Source organism: Paroedura picta, chromosome 3, assembly GCF_049243985.1.
Source record: "Paroedura picta isolate Pp20150507F chromosome 3, Ppicta_v3.0, whole genome shotgun sequence".
NCBI lineage: Eukaryota > Metazoa > Chordata > Lepidosauria > Squamata > Gekkonidae > Paroedura > Paroedura picta.
In genome coordinates, this window is record NC_135371.1 from 37,856,163 (window position 1) to 37,874,056 (window position 17,894).

The 17,894-nt window shown below is 41.3% G+C and overlaps 1 protein-coding gene across 5 annotated transcripts in view; it reads left to right on the top strand.

Annotated features, from left to right (window-relative positions):
* The window catches only part of GRIP2 (glutamate receptor interacting protein 2), a 496,366-nt gene that overhangs the window by 247,219 nt on the left and 231,253 nt on the right, over positions 1-17,894 (top strand). The window contains exon 1 of one of the 5 annotated variants that reach the window (XM_077325344.1): positions 1,116-1,544. The exons of 2 other annotated variants lie outside the window; for them this stretch is intronic. In XM_077325344.1, the coding sequence (XP_077181459.1) occupies positions 1,385-1,544 (160 nt within the window). In that variant the 5' untranslated portion in view covers positions 1,116-1,384. Of the gene's footprint in view, positions 1-1,115; positions 1,545-17,894 lie in introns of those variants that run through there. 2 more of the 5 variants (XM_077325337.1, XM_077325334.1) reach the window with 2 other exon arrangements.

The window sequence follows — 17,894 nt, forward strand, 5'->3', positions numbered from 1 at the left end:
CTTGAATAAACAGAAGTCTGGTGACACCTTAAAGACCAACCATATCCCCCCCCCCCATTCTAGCTGTATCTGAAGCAGTGACTCAACAAAAGTTCACACCTGCCAGAAATGTTAAGGTGTTACTAGACTCTTGCTCTTTTCTGCTGCTGCAGACGGACTGACATAGCTGTCCATCTTGAACAATTTTTCCCAATTTGATGGATTAAAAACATTGATTTCTACTTCACCTGCCTCCTAGATGGTGCTTGCCCTGCTCCCACCATTAAAAAAAATCCCAATATGATGATTATAGCTGGTGATGCACACCCTCACCTTGACAGTGCAAGGGGACTACTGTCACTTATGACCCCATACCTATGAGTGTCAATGACGTGCATTTGCCATGCCACCAATGCTGCAGGAGTGCAACATGAGTGTGAGAGGACAATGAGTCATTTCACATTAGTGTTTCAACCTTATCCCAGTCCCTTCAAGCACTGCCTTAGCTCAGAGTCAGGCTAAAAGTGGTTGTGGAATTCTGACTGTGTTTGCAGGGCGCATTCTCCCGCCGCCCCCTTGTGCACCTAAAAAAGTGGTTTTGTGATGTGCCTAACTGTTACCATTCCGTGTCTTTTGGTAGTCTTTGAAACGAACCAATTGTTTGCAGATGGCTTTCCCCATTAATTGGTTTTGCAGCTTCACAAATCCTGGCAAACCTGAGGTGACATTTCTCAGTAGGCAATTTGCTTCCAAAGGGCTAATTGAGTCATAGGCCACAACATGATAACTGAGAGTTAACTGAGGTTACAAAATTAGTAAGGTGTGAATAGTGGGGAACAGGAGACTACATGGGCACCTTTCATCTGCATATCAGCTGATATTTTGCAGTCTGTGCTGGCTATTGTTAATCCTTCCAGTGAGCCTTCTTGTGTTGGGAAGAGTCACTGCTCCTTATATGCCAGCGCTGACTCTTTATGCCCGCAGAGCATTTGAAATCTGCCAGAATGTATACAGTGTTGAAAACAGACACTGGAAACCTTGTAAAATGAGCTTGCTGCCCTTCTGAGTTGTTTGCTCTCACAAGTTCCCAGTCAAGAGCTCTATGCGCTTGCACTTTTAAGAGCACCACAGCAGCCTGTGGTTTTGTGCCTTGTGCTTTTTTTCCCCTTTCTTTCTTTCTCACCACAGGCTTCCATTGAGTGGGGGAAAGAATTTCTGTTACCTTTTCTTACAGCTATGCCTACGCTCGTGGGTGTCAGTGAAATGACTAGGCTTTCCCCCCTCTCTTAAATAGTCTTAATGCCATTCCTTTTTTTTTTAAGGAACCGAGATTGCTAGAATGTAGGAACCCAGAAGATTTTGTAGATCTTGTGCTTTCTCTTTCTCTCTGCGGTGGTGTGGACAAATGAAGAAAGTTACCAAGGTCTTCCAGATCGTTAAAAAGTCCTCAAGAAGGAGGCGATGGAAAGAGGGACTTGGAGTGGAGGAGGAGGAGGAGGAGGAGCTGGAAAACCAGGGATCCTGTGAGCAAATGGGCTTGTGCAATCTGCATCTCTGTGGTGGGGGTAAGGAATATTTGTATTAATGAACTTGCTAGCTGTCTAGAATCTCATGGCAGGCAGAGATGGCGACGGTGTTTTTTTGTTAAGATTTCTAAACCCATGTGCAGATGATGCTTAAACTTGAGATAGGGGTATGTTTGCGTAATGCTTCTGCTTAATGTGAGGCATTTATACTTTAAATATGAATCTTACGTTGGCTGGAATTGGGGCTGGATGGAAGCTTCTCGTGTGCGTCTCATTTCTTTTTCATTGCTGATGAAAATTGTCTGTTTGAGGCATTTGAACGGCACCCTCCTCGGCACTTTGTTCTTCCCAAAGCAGCCCTCGCTGTTGCTATCACATGAAATTACATAACAACGCCAAGACACACTGACAGAATCGTAGGATGCCATTTGCTGTTTTGGATCCGTCAAGTTGCTGTACTGACGTTCATTGAAATAATGGCATCTTTCGCCTTCTCGGGTGCACTAACCCAGGTGGTTGCGCGTAGGAATGAGTCTGAAAATTAGGGAACCAGTGCTTTTAATAGACCTGTAAACTGACACCATGTGATGTCAGTGGAGAGCACTGGGGAAAAGCCACAAAAGGTATCTGCATGAAATGCGAATATGGCAACAAGGTTAGTGTCTTTAGCAAACATACTCAGCCCCTTATTCAAGCTGACTCAATGAAAATTCTGCTGGGGCTTAACCACAATGGATATTCACTTTAGAATCCTAGAGTTGGAAGGGGCCATACAAGCCATGTATGTCCAACCCCCTGCTCATTGCAGGATCGGCCTAAAGCATCCAGGATAAGTACCTGTCCAGCCACTGCTTAAAGATCACCTGTGAGGGGGAGCTCACCACTCCCTTAGGCAGCCGATTCCACTGTTGAACTACTCTGAACTTAGTTGGTTCTCATGCTGCTCTGTGTTCACCAGTGATGTATTTTGGGCTCAAAGCTGTTTGTACTCTTGCTTGCATAAACTCTCTGAAAAGGATCACAAGGCTTTAACTGACTAACGGCTGAGGACAGGCCAGCTCCTGCAGCCACATCCCCATTTCAGAGGCTGAATGAGGGCCAGTGCAGCTTGCATTATCTGCCATCTTGTCTTCTTTAGGGAATGCCAAAGTATTTGGGTGAAAACCACAACAGTGGTTCTCAGACTCTTTGAAATAGGACCCAATTCTACCCTTATGCTACTTTCAGGACCAGTTTGTAAAGGAGTGCTGCTTAACACTGAACAAATATACATTTCTTTTTTTTTAAGTCTTTTAAAAATATTTCTAAATATATAGAATTATTGAGCAACAAGCTATATTTCATGGCTATTTCACACATTATGTTGCAGCAAACCCAAATTTGCCATCAAGCCCATCAAATGCTTCAATGCCTCCTCAAATGCCTCCTCCATCCTGGTTTCATGACCTACCAGAGAAAGCCACCTTCAGGTCCCCACCCATAGTTGGAGAACTACTCAGCTACATTGTCCAGCCAGAAATGTAAGAAGCTGCCTCATGGATATATACATAACTTGGTGTCAGGATGTAGTTTCAGGGCTGTTGTAGAATGTCCCTTTAAGGAGCTAAAATTTGGCAGCTGTGTATCTTCGCATCTTGGGCGGGGGGATGGGCATATATGTGAGAGAACAAGAATCTTCTGGGGAAATGGCACCATTTTAAATGTATATATAATTTATTATTTATTAAGTGCTTTGTGGGCTACTCATCTCTCATCACATAGTGAGGAAAACCAGGAAGTCAAGGATGGCTAGAAAGAGATGGGTGGAGGGAGACAGGTTACCTTAAACACCAGTGCTATGGCATTGTGTATCTCTCTCTCTCTCTCTCTCTCTCTTTCTCTCTGTCTTCTGCTTTCCTGAATCCAGAATCCTCTAGGACTGTAATGATTAATCCTGTACTTATGCACACTAATGTGCAGAAGTGACAATGCTGCCTTTGAGCCTTCCTTTTAGAAAGATATGTTAAGTTCTGCTTGTTTGAGTAAATCTCTGAGCTGTGGAATGGCTGCTTTCTAAATGCTTTTAATGCTGTTTTTATTATGTTGTTTTTAAGAAGATTGTAATTCTGTTAGCTTTTCTGAGAGGTGGAGGTTTAGGTCTTCCTTTAAACAATCAGCCTCCCCCTTCCCCTCCCCTCCACCTTCTCCTGATTCTGTATGTCACTACATCTTTTTGTTTCCAGCCGAAGAATCAGGAAGGCTGAGAAACAAGGCTCCCTAATGCTTTTCCTTATTCAGTGCAGCAAGGAAATTAGAATTAGACGCTCATACCAATTTTAACCACAGACACAATACAAAGGAAATTGCAAGTGCTCCTGATATTGTATACAGTGCTTATTTTGGTATAATGCAGGGATTCTTACACATCTTCCTCTTTCAGTCTTTATCTACATAATTAACTTTGGCTTTTATTTATGGCCTTAGCACCTTATCAAACTTATATTGTACATTATCAGTTTTCAGACTGGGCAATAAGGTTGGCCTCATTTTATAGAAAAACAGAAGCACAGAGAGAATAAAATGCAAAAGAGAATTAACCACATGTTTGCTGAATGCTTGGATAATGTCGGGCAATATGTGGCACAAATCCTGCCCACCATGGCTGCTGGTTAGAAAAGAGAACCAGAAGCAGTTCAAGCTGAGATACATACTAATAATCCCCCTGACCTGGGACATCAGGTGATAGTATAGAGGCAGTCCAGAGTAACTGGGTAATATAAAGCTCACCCACCCCGATCTGCTACCTCCCTACATCCAACTGACCAGATTGGTTCTGTCAAGGTAGGGGACTATCTTTTAAGATAGCCTGAGTTGGAAGATAGTGCTTGTTTGTTACCTGTGTCTCCAACAACAATGCTTAATCCAGTATGATTCATAGGCTCTTAACCAAGTCATCAAGATTCAGCTGAATCCCATCAAGAGTAGAAATCTCAGTGTCCTTCAAAATCTCTGCCCCCAACCAGCATCACTCTCTTCTTGTCTGGATTCTGATTCAGTTAACCACAGCATTCATAGGTTGGCTGAAAATCACTACTTTTATCAGCAGACAATTTGAATAGAGAAATATAGATCTGGGTGTCATCAGCATATTGATGATGTTCAGTTATAAACTATTAATTTTTTATCCTAAAAGCTTTACAGAGAGGTTAAATAACATGGGGAATAAAAGTCTGCCATGTTGAACCCCATAAGAACTCCCACAAGGAAGATAGCTGGTCTCCCATGTCAATCCTTTGAATCTAGTCCACGAGGAACCATTTTAAACCTGTCCATGGTACATTCCCTGATACTTGATTCTGTCAGTTGAGTTGTGAACCGCCACAAGCCTTTTTGGAAGTGGTAGAATAAAAATTGAAATATAAATAAATAAAGGGCTTCCAGTGTCCTGGCTTGCACTAGGCTTTCAATCCTAATGAGAAATAACTCAGGCAAACAAAACTGAAGACCTAATAAAGTTTCTGTTTGGCTCTTGAGGTATGAACATTCGTTAGAAAGTAGCCTTTCTTCTCATTTAACCTTGGTACCTTTGACAATGGTGTTTTAAGGAGATACAAAGGCAGTGGGTCAACTCTGTGTATGGTTTTTCTTGCAGTAGAACTTTGGTGAGGTCATGAAGGCATTTTTATTATTAAAAAGGCAAAGAAGTACTCTCATACTCTGTGCTGCCTTCCAGATTGTGAAAATGATGAAGCTGAAATAGTGTGAAGACAGCTGCTGCAGAAAATGGGAATAAAACTGGAGCATCCATACCTTCACATTCATGGAACAGTTATTGTAGCCAACCAAATCATGAAAACATGTAAATCAATGCAAAACCATACTTTTACAGCCCGAAGGCCTGGTGGTGTGAAAAGATAAGACAGCATTTCCCCATTGTTTGCATAATGGAGGTGTCTTTTCCACATCTGCCTGGCAGATAGTTTGCAAGCATTTAAATAGTACCTTAAAAATAGCATATACAGTTGGATAGTGTTTTCAGAAGATTAGCACAGCATTTTCATAAATGCTGGGTCTTTGAGGTTCTCTGACTTCATATTGTTTCTTCAGGACCAATGCCTGGGAACCAACAATGTAATTGAATGACTAACATTTAGATTAAATAGTTCTCAAGAAGGTCAGATCCATTTCCTCTAGTTCACCTTTCATGAAGGTTATAGTTAATGTGCAAAAATAGGATGGTTTAGCAAAACGTTATTGCTATATCTCAAGATGGGTAGCCATGTTAGACTGTCAGTAGCAGAAGAAGAGAGTTAATGACCAGTAGCACTTTAAAGACTAACATTTGTGGTAGGGTATGAGCTCTTGTGTGTGACTTCTCTCTTTTTTCCTTTTATGTGGCCGTTGTATTGTCTTTCCATTCTAGAAATCTTATTGTTACAGGCCATTTTATGGCATCAGAGACAGGGTATATGCCTTTTAAATCAAGTACATCTGTGATATTGGCACCTGACTGGGTAGAAAGGCAGCATAAAAATGTTTTTAATTACATAAATAAATGTAGGGCTTCTCTCCTGAATTGACTCTTTTTATGATGGAATTGGTGTGTGAGGTGAACTATTAGGAGACAGAGCTCTATAAAGAAGTTGTGGCTTCTGATGCTCAGGCAGGATTGTTCTTGAAGGTATCGGTGAAGAGTAGAATAACTGGGAAAATGGTCAAGGAATACAAGCCATACAAATGCACCCCCCATTGCTCCTTCTCCCTATACCCAGACCATATTTTAGTACTACTGATACTGGTTGGCCCAGGATAGCTCAGTCTCATTAGATCTTGAAAGCTAAGCAAGGTCAGCCCTGGTTAGTATTCAGATGGGAGACAACCGAGGAACTCTAGGGTTGCTGCATAGAAGAAGACATTGGCAAAGCACCTCGGTTAAGTCTCTTGCCATGAAAACCCTACGAGGTTGCCATAAATCGGCTGGAGCTTCTCGGCACTTTACACACACACTGCTGCAGACGAATAAGAAGCTAGATATTAGAAAATATGCTATGACAAAGCCCCCAAGGCAAATGAGCAATTTTTGAACAATGCCTCTTAATCTCATTTCTCAATGGAATTTATATCTACTTAGGTTTCCTTCTCTTTTTTTCTCTAGCAATGCTTTAAATTTTGACAGGTGATTTAGTGCCCTGCTATGGTTCTTCCCTCTGTTTATATCACATTTGTCTTTTTCTGTTGTGGCTGATCACTGGAAAGTTGATAGCTTTGCTCTGATGGCTTTGCTTCAAGCTATAAATCACAACTGGAGAAAAGATAGATTTCTTTTTCCTGTACCTTGCCCACTTAAAATCATGTGTATCATTCTGTAAATAATCATCCATAAGTAGTCAACTGCCATGACCTTTACATAATAACATGAATGCCATTGGTTGCCTTTTCCATCATAAGTTCTCATAGTGGTTTGCAAAATGGCAACCGTTTTCCCAAATTGGAGTACCTTTTCCTGAAGATTCACAACTGCCTTTTCTATTGGTCTGCGGTTCTCCAGTTGAAGAGGGACTTTGGCACCATGGTGGAGTATCTGCTTTCCAAGTGGAACAACATAGAGTCAGTCTCTGGCATCTCCTGTTGAAAGGATCAGATAATAGGTAATGTGAAAGACCTCTACTCAAGACCCTGGAGAACTGTTGTCAGAGTAAACAATACTGACCTTGGTAGACCAGTGTCTGACACAGCAGAAGGTAGTGGGCAAACTGGAGAGCCAGTTTGGTGTAGTAGTTCGATTCTGCACTCCCCCACATCCAGCCAGCTGGGTGACCTTGGGCTTGCCATGGCACTGATGAAACTGTTCTGACTGGGCAGTGATATCAGGGCTCTCTCAGCCTCACCCACCTCACAGGGTGTCTGTTGTGGAGAGAGAAAGGGAAGGCGACAGTAAGCCACTTTTGAGCCTCCTTCGGGTAGAGAAAAGCGACATATAAGAACCAACTTTTCTTCTTCTTCTTCTTCTTCTTCTTCTTCTTCTTCTTCTTCTTCTTCTTCTTCTTCTTCTTCTTCTTCTTCTTCTTCTTCTATTGTGTTCTATCATCCAGTATTTCTGATTTTCTTAGATCAAATGAGAGTTTATGCCTGTCCTCCAAAACTGGAGTTTTGTTGATGTAATGGATCTGTGGATTTGGGAGGAGCTGAAAATATTACAATGCTTCAATATATGTCTACTTTTCTGCCCCCGCGGCCGCAAGAGGTGGCATAGAAGGATACTGGTGGTCTATTCCAGATAGAGGAGGTCTCTTAGAGAGCTCTGAAGCAATGTAGTTGTCAGCCACAGATCTCTCTAGGAAGTCTGCCCTCAGATTCCTCAGACAGAGGCAGAGCAGATAACAGCACTCTCTCAAAGTACTGAGGAAATTATCCTGGGAATATAATTGTATTTTCCTCATTTCACTGCAGCAAGAGATTTTAATGTTTCCTCAGTCCTTCCAAATCTTGTTTCTGAGAAAGGCCAACTAGAAGTCTCTAGTGACCATATCCCAATGTTCATAGCCACCCCTGGGATATAAGACCGGGTCAAACCAGGCATGTTTTATGGTTGAGCTGCAAGACAGAACTGGCTCCTAAATCTTTCACTTTTATCTGTGCAGTGCAGCTCCGAATTGGGGGAGAGGGGATGGTTCCTGGATAGACCATATGAAGTTTTGTCTGCACCTGGAGACTGTATGAGGGCATCCTTTTATCTCATGTGACCAGCTTAGCCATCCAACAGCCAGAACTTTCTGTTTTTAGCATTCATCCTTGCTATGGGCCTTTTTCAACAACTGTAACTTTGTGCACCAGTTCTTGTTTTATACCCCTTTGTCAGAACAGACAAACTATAATATGCACAAGTTATAGCAGTTGTGGGTGGCAGTACCCTCCCTGAAGGACTCCACATAGGACCTCATGAGTTCAAAATGAGAAGTTATGCAGATGATGTGGTTAAGATGCTGTCAAAGCCAGATACCTCTATACCATGTTTATTTGAGGGGTCATGTAGTGACATCATTATGATGCTATATGTGATGTCACCAGGGTAAGAATCACTACAGGGATGTTTCCTGAATTCATTTCATTATCAATACTGGCTTATTGGGGGATGGGTAGCAATGTGATGGAACCAGAGTATTATCTAACCAATCAGTTCTGGCAACCTGAATTTTGAGTTGGGGTAATGATTACGGAAAGATAAATGTTTTCAGAGCCCTCATTGAAGAGAGGGATGCCTTGTGATGCTACTTCTTCCCTTTGATGGAAATACTTTTGGCCCAGGACTAAGTTCTAGAAAGAACTTGCAGGTGGAAAAGATGAAGGCAGCCTAGTCAGTAGAGCGGCTGGTCAGGGTGAGAGGGAAATTACAGGACAGGAAAACAGACCAAAATGTACACTGTGTGGCAATTCATGTATGTAGTAATAGTTTTCTTTAGAATGCCCTAGTGAGAGGTCTTTTGAATTTATGTGTTTGTGTCATGGAACCTACTGAACCAGAAAAAGTTGGCTTTTTTGTTCATTCATAATGATTTCCCCAGTGGTGGCCAGTAGAAGGAAGAAACATTTCCTTTAATCCTGCTTCTCTTTCAAAAGGCCAGATATCTTAGAGCTCTCTCGTGAGGTGTTATAGCATTAGGTTATTTACAGTTCCTCCTGAGACTACTTGTCTTCTATGTCTATAGCTGTTGTCGCTTCCAAGAAAAATCAGCTAGCACATGCTGGAAAGGTGAGAGATTCTGAAAGTTAATTACCATCTTGGATGCTGATAGCATCTGAACAGGAAAGAGATACAGTTATACAAAGTTTATGAGCAAGTATAGAAGAAGAAGAAGAAGAAGAAGAGTTGGTTCTTATATGCCGCTTTTCCCTACCCGAAGGAGGCTCAAAGCGGCTTACAGTCGCCTTCCCTTTCCTCTCCCCACAACAGACACCCTGTGGGGTGGGTGAGGCTGAGAGAGCCCTGATATCACTGCCCGGTCAGAACAGTTTTATCAGTGCCGTGGCGAGCCCAAGGTCACCCAGCTGGTTGACCATTCTAAGATGCAGATGTTGCTGTATAAATACTCTCCATGGCCGATTATGCACGGAGTGGAAGGTCCGCATTCAGGAATGGTGGTGGCTAAAATCACCAATTATGCACGCTGCAGATGGCAACCGGGTGCAGAGTCAACGTATGCTGCCGAAAAAGCGGCGTTAGTGAGATGTGGAAGAAGTGGAACTTCCCGGGACCAGGGCGCAACCAGAAGAGACTCCAGAGTAGCCGCGTGTATAATCGGATACTCTAGGTTTTGCCGCCATTGCGTTCTGTCCCGTGTGTAAGCGGTTTGCTTCACTTCTTCCTCCTCCACGTTCTCCATGCCGCCGTTTCAGTGGCCGTGCATAATAGGCCCATTATAGTATTTTCATTAACATTGCTGCTTGTACCCTATAGAGTGGAAGGACTTTGTTATCCTACAGTATTTTATCCTCAAAAAGACAAGTGCTTTAACACCAGCGGAAAGAGACTGAAGGATGGATCCCTTGGTCTTTTGACATGTTATTTTATTGCTACTCTTCATTCCAAGAATCCCCAATATAAATAGTATTCTTTGTTTTAGTTCTTTATTATAATTATTATTGATATTTTATTTCTTCTGTTTTGCTGCCATTTTTGAATTTTGTGAAAAGAAGCATGTATTTTTGTATGAATGAATGAATGAATGAATGAATGAATGAATGAATACATACATACATACATACATACATACATACATACATACATACATACATACATACATACATGGGATCTCTTTTGTGTTCCTCTACCTTAGGGGAATCGAGATATGGGCTACAGTGAGAGCAATTTTGCAACCAAAGAGACAGCCCTCAAAAGCCAGCAATAGCTACAGGCATAAAAATCATGACATATAAAACTCTATTGAGTATTCTTGAAATCCACATCCATAAATGATTTGCTTTCCATTTTTGTAATGTTCTGGCTATCATCTTGAGGCAGTCTATGAACATCGCGTTATTGACTTGGTAATGCTGCAGAGAACATTCACCAGGTTGCTAGCTATCTAATTCTACTCTGAGAAACCGTAGAATTCAGAATAGGGCTCTGGAATCTGCAGCCACCACTTAGCATACTCAGAATTAATCCTTTATATATGGAAATAAATAGCACATAGAAATGACTGTAGAGTAGCTGCACAGGAAGGTTTTTCAGTTAATACACTTCCTCAGAGTTGAAAACTATGCTACAAATTTACTGTGTGGACTTGAACAAATCCCTTCAGGCTTAGATCTTTCTGCTGCACAAAACTGGTGCAGCCAGACCAGAAGCAATGGAGTGCCGATTAGCAAGAAATTCAATCCTTTAATGTCTCTGAGACTCAATATTCCATCTGCAAATTGAGGATAACAGTTTAGCCTTTCCCTTATCCTTTGCCCTTTCAGCATTTTTGGGAGTGGTCTTCTACAATATTCTTCTCCAACACCACCAGGCCTCCAAATGTTCAAGCAAGTGTAGCCCAACATACAATGTGATCCGGCTAGATAGCTGTCTATCATATTGTGCATTCTCAGTTCCTTCTAAGTAGTCTATGGACCCGACCAGATGTTGGTATCAGGTAAGGTGGCAAAAGTTCTTTATGTTTTTTTCTGGAAGTTGTATCTTGATGCATTATGTTTTGATGTGATAACCGCTCTGATTGATGTCTTAAATTCCAGATCCATACAATAAAAAGGGGAGGAATTGAAAACACCCCCACACCTTCGCATTCAGGTTTAGGATTTTATAAATCTGGATTTAAAGTAGTTGGGGCAACAGCATGAGCCACTATCCTTCTTCAATCTAGGGCTAGCTGAGCAGAAAGCATTTTATCTACCCCTGAAGTTTTGCAGTCTGACACTATTGCTCCCTACTGGAAGGATTCCCAGTAATCCCCTGACTTACAGAAGTGTCATGTTTGTCTTCATGTCCATCTACTAGTATGCATTCTCAGTCCAGAAGAATCTTCCTTCCTTGCAAAACCCATTTTAATTCTTAGCTGGATCAAACCACATCTCAAAGTATCCTCCAGATGCCCCTGAAATGTTCAGATACCTAATAGACACTTCATAAAACATGCTAACATGCTACAAAAACAAACACTTCACCCTGAGCCAAGGTTATAAACCTCAATGAATAACATACACACGCAATAGCATAATAGTGGCTTGCCAAGGGAGATTTTATTATAAAAATGATTTTCCACTTAAGACATGGAAGCAATTGCTTGCGTTAGTTCACTGCAGGGAGTAGAGAAGAGCTTCACTAATATCTCAAGCAGTTTAAATGTGTTCTTAGAAGCAATGTGGCAGGGTACTTAAGGACACTTAAGGCTTTTCTTTCTCCATCCTCCTTGCCCATTTACATCACCAGGCAGAAGAGGGCATGTTTTCAAGTGTGCAGAGTATGTATTGTGTGGCACTGGATTTTCTCATTGAAGAATGGCGCACGATGCCTGCAAGATAATGAAGCTCACCCCTCCTCCCATCATCCGTACTGGAAAGGGCACCAGGCCTCAGGAATGCTCTTGAAACCCCCTGCTAAAAGTATGTGGGGCTGATTTGCACAAGATGAGGGCTGGTCCAAACCATTCAAAAAATCTGCAAACAAATGGGCTGCTTTGCCTCCCTGCAAGTGGGCAAAATGAACCATTGCCTCCACATGTGCATTCTCTGGTGCTCAGCCTCGCCTTATGGAGTAGCCTCCCTGAGGAGCTCAGGAAGGCTCCCCTTCCCCTCCATTTTCTTTCAAGTGGGGTTATTTGGTAATGGGACACGCACAGGTAGGACACAAGTCAAAACCACAAGCAGTCTTAAACAACAACAAAGCTTTGATCCATTATTAACATCTCTAGAAAAGTATACAGGCCCCAGAAATGAGGGTTCAGGTTTTAAGAAAGCAAATGAAGGCAGAAAGTATGATATAATATGGCTTCCAGTCTAGCAGTAAAAGGTCCAGCAATTAAAGAGGATGCTTCTAGGAGATCAGCAAATGCTGGGGAGGCCAAGATCCAAATTAGGGTGCCTTGAAGACATGAGTTGTACTTTTATTTTTTACTAGTCATATCTCCTAACAACTGTGGCAACATTCTCAAGAGCCATCTGTGTTTTCAGTGAACCAGTGGTTGAGAACCGCTGATTTGAACCATTCTGTAAATATCCATGAATTCCCTTTTTTAAAAAGGGGAGTCTATATCAGGCTTTCTCAATGAGGGTTTCATGAAACTTGGGGTTTCTTGACTACCCTGGAAGAGTTTCCTGAATGGGTGAGAGTTAATTAATTATTAATAGATTTTTAAAATTTGGTGAATTTTGTCGGGTGAAATGTCCATATATTTATATTTTATATTTATATTTAAATGGTCATCTTGACCCAACCCCCACCCCATCAATGACCAATGATGGGTCTGGAGGATGTGGGAAGGAAAGGGGTCCTGGGTGGTCATTTACATAACTATGCTTCCTAACCATATTCTGCATGATCGTACCACTTCTGGGGTTTCTTGAAGTCTGAAGTATGTTTCACGGGTTTCTCAATGGTAAAAAAGTTGAGAAAGGCTGGTCTAAATGATATTAGCCACTTTGGCTAATGAACAAACAAATATTTACAAACACAGATAATGCCAGCAACTGGGTAGTGTTTCCGAATCCTGCTGCTGCTTCTTCTACTCCCAGCATATGGCTTTTACTACTTGTAGAGTGGTCCAAACCAGTCCTTGGGATAAGCTGGGGGGACCCAGCAGGATGCAGAGGACCGGGAGGGGCATGAAAGATGTTCAGTGTTTGAAACTCCATGCACAGTTCTTTGGATTTAACCAGACTCATAAATATTGCCTCTGGCTATTGTGTGCCTCAGTGCACAAAGCATACTCAACTTGTGTAAGATTTATCAGTGCAAAATTGTTCCCTCTTTGTTTGGTATTAAAACTAGATGGTATAATCTATCATTCTAGGCAATTCTGTGCACGGCAATTAGTTACTAGGATTGGCGCCATTTAAAAAGTTATGCTTTATGCATAGTGTAAGTGAGGGAAAAAATTCCTTCTTCTTCCAAGATAGCAAAACTTCTTTGATACAGTGGGTTGGATCCTACAGAGGATTTCCGCTAACAAAAAGGGGAGATTTTGGCTGATCCCCCTTTCATGCTGCAGATATTTCATAATGTCTGGGGAAGGGGCATTTTTGACACATTATAACGGAGAGGTAAGGAATATTTACTCATCTAGCAGAATTAATTTCTGTCAGTGGAAGCATTCTGTAGGATCCAAGACAGATCATACAAGCAAGGACTGCCCCTGGTCTTCCTTCAGTGCTTTGGGTGCTGTGCTAAACGAGCATTAATTCATGGATGGGAGAAGATGCCATTCATATTTCTGAAAAAGTACAGAACTTTCATATACTTGGATGCTTAATTCCTAGCAAAGAAATCCAAAAGAGCAGCCTTGGCAGCTTAAGAGATACAGCAAATTTCTGGGGGAAATTAAATGCCATAGTTACTTTGAATCAGCATGGGGTGGCGCTCTCTTTTCCTCCATCACTGTTGCAATAATGGATTGAACAGTTTGGGTTTAGCATTATTTCCATGTTATTTTATCTTAAGTTTCAATAATGCTCAATAAATAATAGAATAATCTATAATAACATTTAACTTCGCTGTTACAATTATTGTAAATCATTGGTTTTTATTGTCATTTTATGGTTTTAGGGGACGGGTTTATGTAAGCCGCCTCGAGCCTTCGGGGGGAGGCGGGGTATAAATATAAATATAATAATAATAATAATAATAATAATAATAATAATAATAATAATAATAATAATAATAATAATAATAATAACTTGTCCTCTCGGGGCATATAGTATGTGCGGCCATGTGTGTGAGTGAGGTAGGCTAGTGAACACCTGCTTGTGAGGTAAATGTCTTTCAGCCTTTGGCTCTCTTCCTCTGGCATACATTTACTAACATAAGGCTCTATTAATATAGTCTGGAGGTGAAAATACAAACAGGAGGTGGTTAAGAGTAATACATGGAGGCGGCATGACCACAGACTGGGAAGTCATTTATTTCCAGTAGGGTAAAAGAAGGCCTGTTTCCTAGCCTTTCCAAAATAAATTGGCAGGGAACGCAGGCGGCAATAATGCACATGAAGATAAGGCTCGTTCGATTTCTTGCTTCAGGAGGCTCAGCTGTTCCCTGCAAAGAGCGGTTGAGCCTCGTACGTGGATTTGTGGATTGAGCAAACATCCTGTACCATTTAATTATTAACAAAAAGCAGCACTGGCATTTGCCACTTTCTCAGCATAATAACGTCCATTTTTCAAGCTGAATTCCCACGCCTGCTTGCCGCCTTATAATCCCCCTTTCCTCAGATTGCAAGTTGCATAAGGGCCATACTTCTCCTGCCCTCTTAATGAATCGTTCTGGGGCTGATGCCCTATAGATACCCTCTGATTCTGATTCTGAAGCTAGCAATCATGCGGAGGCAGAGGGCAAGGCCAGAACACTTAAGGCCTATCTCCCTTCCACAGGTTCAGCCCTCTGTGCAGAGAGTTGTTTAAGGCCTGATCCCTGACACCTTCATTTAAAGGCTCTGCACAAGGCATTGGAGTGTATTGACAATACTGAGCTATCTGGCCCAGTCTTCTATCTAGCCCATCTGGCAGCTTCACATAGTCATAGGATGACAACATAGCTGCTTCTTCGTGAGAAATGTGACCTACTGTGGCAGTTTATAACATTTGTTATATTTGGATGGACCCATGTTCCCTGGATCCCAGTGCCTGTTAGTGCTGGATGCAGGATGTAACACTTCAGTGGTGGTGAGGATTACACATGAAAAAGCCTGCAAAATGGAAGATTGTTGCATCCCTGCTTTTGAACATTTACCACAATGCTTTGGAATGATGTTTTGAAATCAGAAACTAACATTCCATTACTAGTGCATAATAACATAGCATCCCAAACTGGGAGTACATATTTATCTGTGCTCTCTCTCTCTCTCTCTCTCTCTCTCTCTCTCTCTCTCAAAATGTCCAGACAATTGGAATATGCAAGTGCTGCAGTTTGCATTATCCAAACAGCATGAGAAGAATATCCTGCAGGGGGCATCAGAGGAGATGTGTATTTAGCATAGTTAGGTTAGGAACCTCCTGTTATTTTTCAAATAGACTCTCCAGCATTCGGATAAGCTCAGTTGACTTCCTGCTCCTTCCTCCCTGCTTGCGTTCACAACAGAGTGAATGATTACCTCCAGAAAAACAGTAAGTAAGACTATTAGGACTCTGTATTTTCTTTTTCTATACAAAGTTGTTTCTCTCTTCTTAATAAAACTATTTTATTCTTTTAAGTAGCTTGGTGCTCTGCTTTACCTTGTATATTTAAACTTTGCCAAGGCCTGTGCCTTGACCCATTTGATGGGAGGGGAAGAGATGGAAGAGTTATAGCCCTGAGAGAGATACGTAGTAGATGGAAAAATTAAAGGACTCTTTGTAGTAACAGAGGGTTAAAAATGGGCTTCAGAAAAATTACATAATTTAAGGATACTCCCCAAAGAATTCTATTCAGTTCATTTTCATTTGTGTATGAAATGAAGACAAGTGTCCAAATAACAATGTTCAATATGTGTTGCTTGATATTGATTATAAACTCATTGAATTCCTTTCTTAACTGCAATGAATGTGGAGCTTCATCTTTTCATCATTATTTAATTTCCTCCACCTCACTGGAAACATTTCAAATACCAAACTTGAGAAATAGAAATGGATCTTGCTACCAATCTTAAAAAAAAAAATCCCTTTCATTCGATAGCTGCTCTGTGTCCTTATGCATACATAGGCAGCTCTTTATTTAACTAAGGATTTGTAAGCAGCAGGAGCTCGGGAGCACATTGAATTCACTGTATGGGGAAGAGGCCTCCTTTGATGGGTAGAATAACCGCCACAGGAAAAGCAAAAGTGAGAGATTAGTGGGAACAATGATGTCTTCTTGAAGTAGAAAAATAAACAGCAATGGAAAGACAGAGTCTGGTGATCCTGAACCGGAAAAAGACATAACGATGGCTAGGCCAAAATAGCATGTATCAAAAACAATGTAGAAAGACAATGGCCAACTATTATGTTGCTCTGTGATGTTGTCTGTGACAATGATTTTCCCCCAAATATTGTTATGCTGAGGGAGTGTATATATGATATTATGCAGCACCTAGAAAATATGTTAAAGAGCAGGGGAATCACTGTCTGGATTCACAGCAGGGAGCTTGAGCAATTCAGATTCCCTTCCTTTCCCTCAGGGTACTCATATTCTGACCATATCTTAGGGCACATCAAACGTAGGGCCAGTCCTTGTGCCTACCACAGAGCCTGTTGCCACTCATATGATGGGAATTCTGTGATGGAACTTAATTCTGAGGGTCATTAAGGGTATTAAGCCTCAGTTCATGTCCTGTCCCCCCACCAAAGATTTAAATAGCCCCTGGGAAAACCTATGTTTACTGGTGAGGTACATGAGTGTTTTCCTAATCAGACAAATAGCAACTCCTTCTGGTTGGAAAAAAATGGCTGGTTTTTTTCTGGTTTGAAAAAAAAGTGTAGGAAAAAAGGCTTAAGTTCTTTCTCCCTGCATGCCATCTTAGGTTGCCAGTATCCAGTGGGAGATAGAGGAGTGGGAACATGGCACTGATTTCTGCCATCATGAGGGAGAACCAGAAATGATGTCCCCTTGCTTTACAAATCACTGCAAACTCTATGATAAATCCATAGAGTTTCTAGCAATACCTAGAGTGACATGACATCACTTCTGGGTTTTCCTGAAATGTGATGTCATGTTCCAGAGCTGAATGAAATGTATGCATTTCATTCTGTATAGTCTTTTAAAATGCAATTAAAAGATAACATTGTAGTAACAGGGAAGCAATAAACTTAAGCATGCTTGCTTAGGCAGAAAATACTATTGATTTTAATAAATCTTTATTCTTGAATAATTGTGTTAAGGATTGTGGCCTTAATCCAAAAGACCATGCATATAATTCATAGGGGAATATTAAGGGGAATCATTCACAGATATTATGATAAGTGAGAGATATAATCAATAGCACAATCAAAGTATAAAGGAGAGGGTTACATTATACCAAACCTCAAAGCTATGGACAGTCTCACTCAGTGGCCTCATATATATATTGAGCATGGGTAAGAGAAGAGAATCCTGTGGAACCTCAACAGATAAATTCCACCCAGTTGATTCTGCATTTTGATGGAGTCTCTTTGAGCCCAATCAGACAGAAAAAAGCAAAACAACTGAAAGGATATGTCCTTAATACCATCTTCATATTCAACCCGGTGGATAAGAATGGAGAGGTCAAC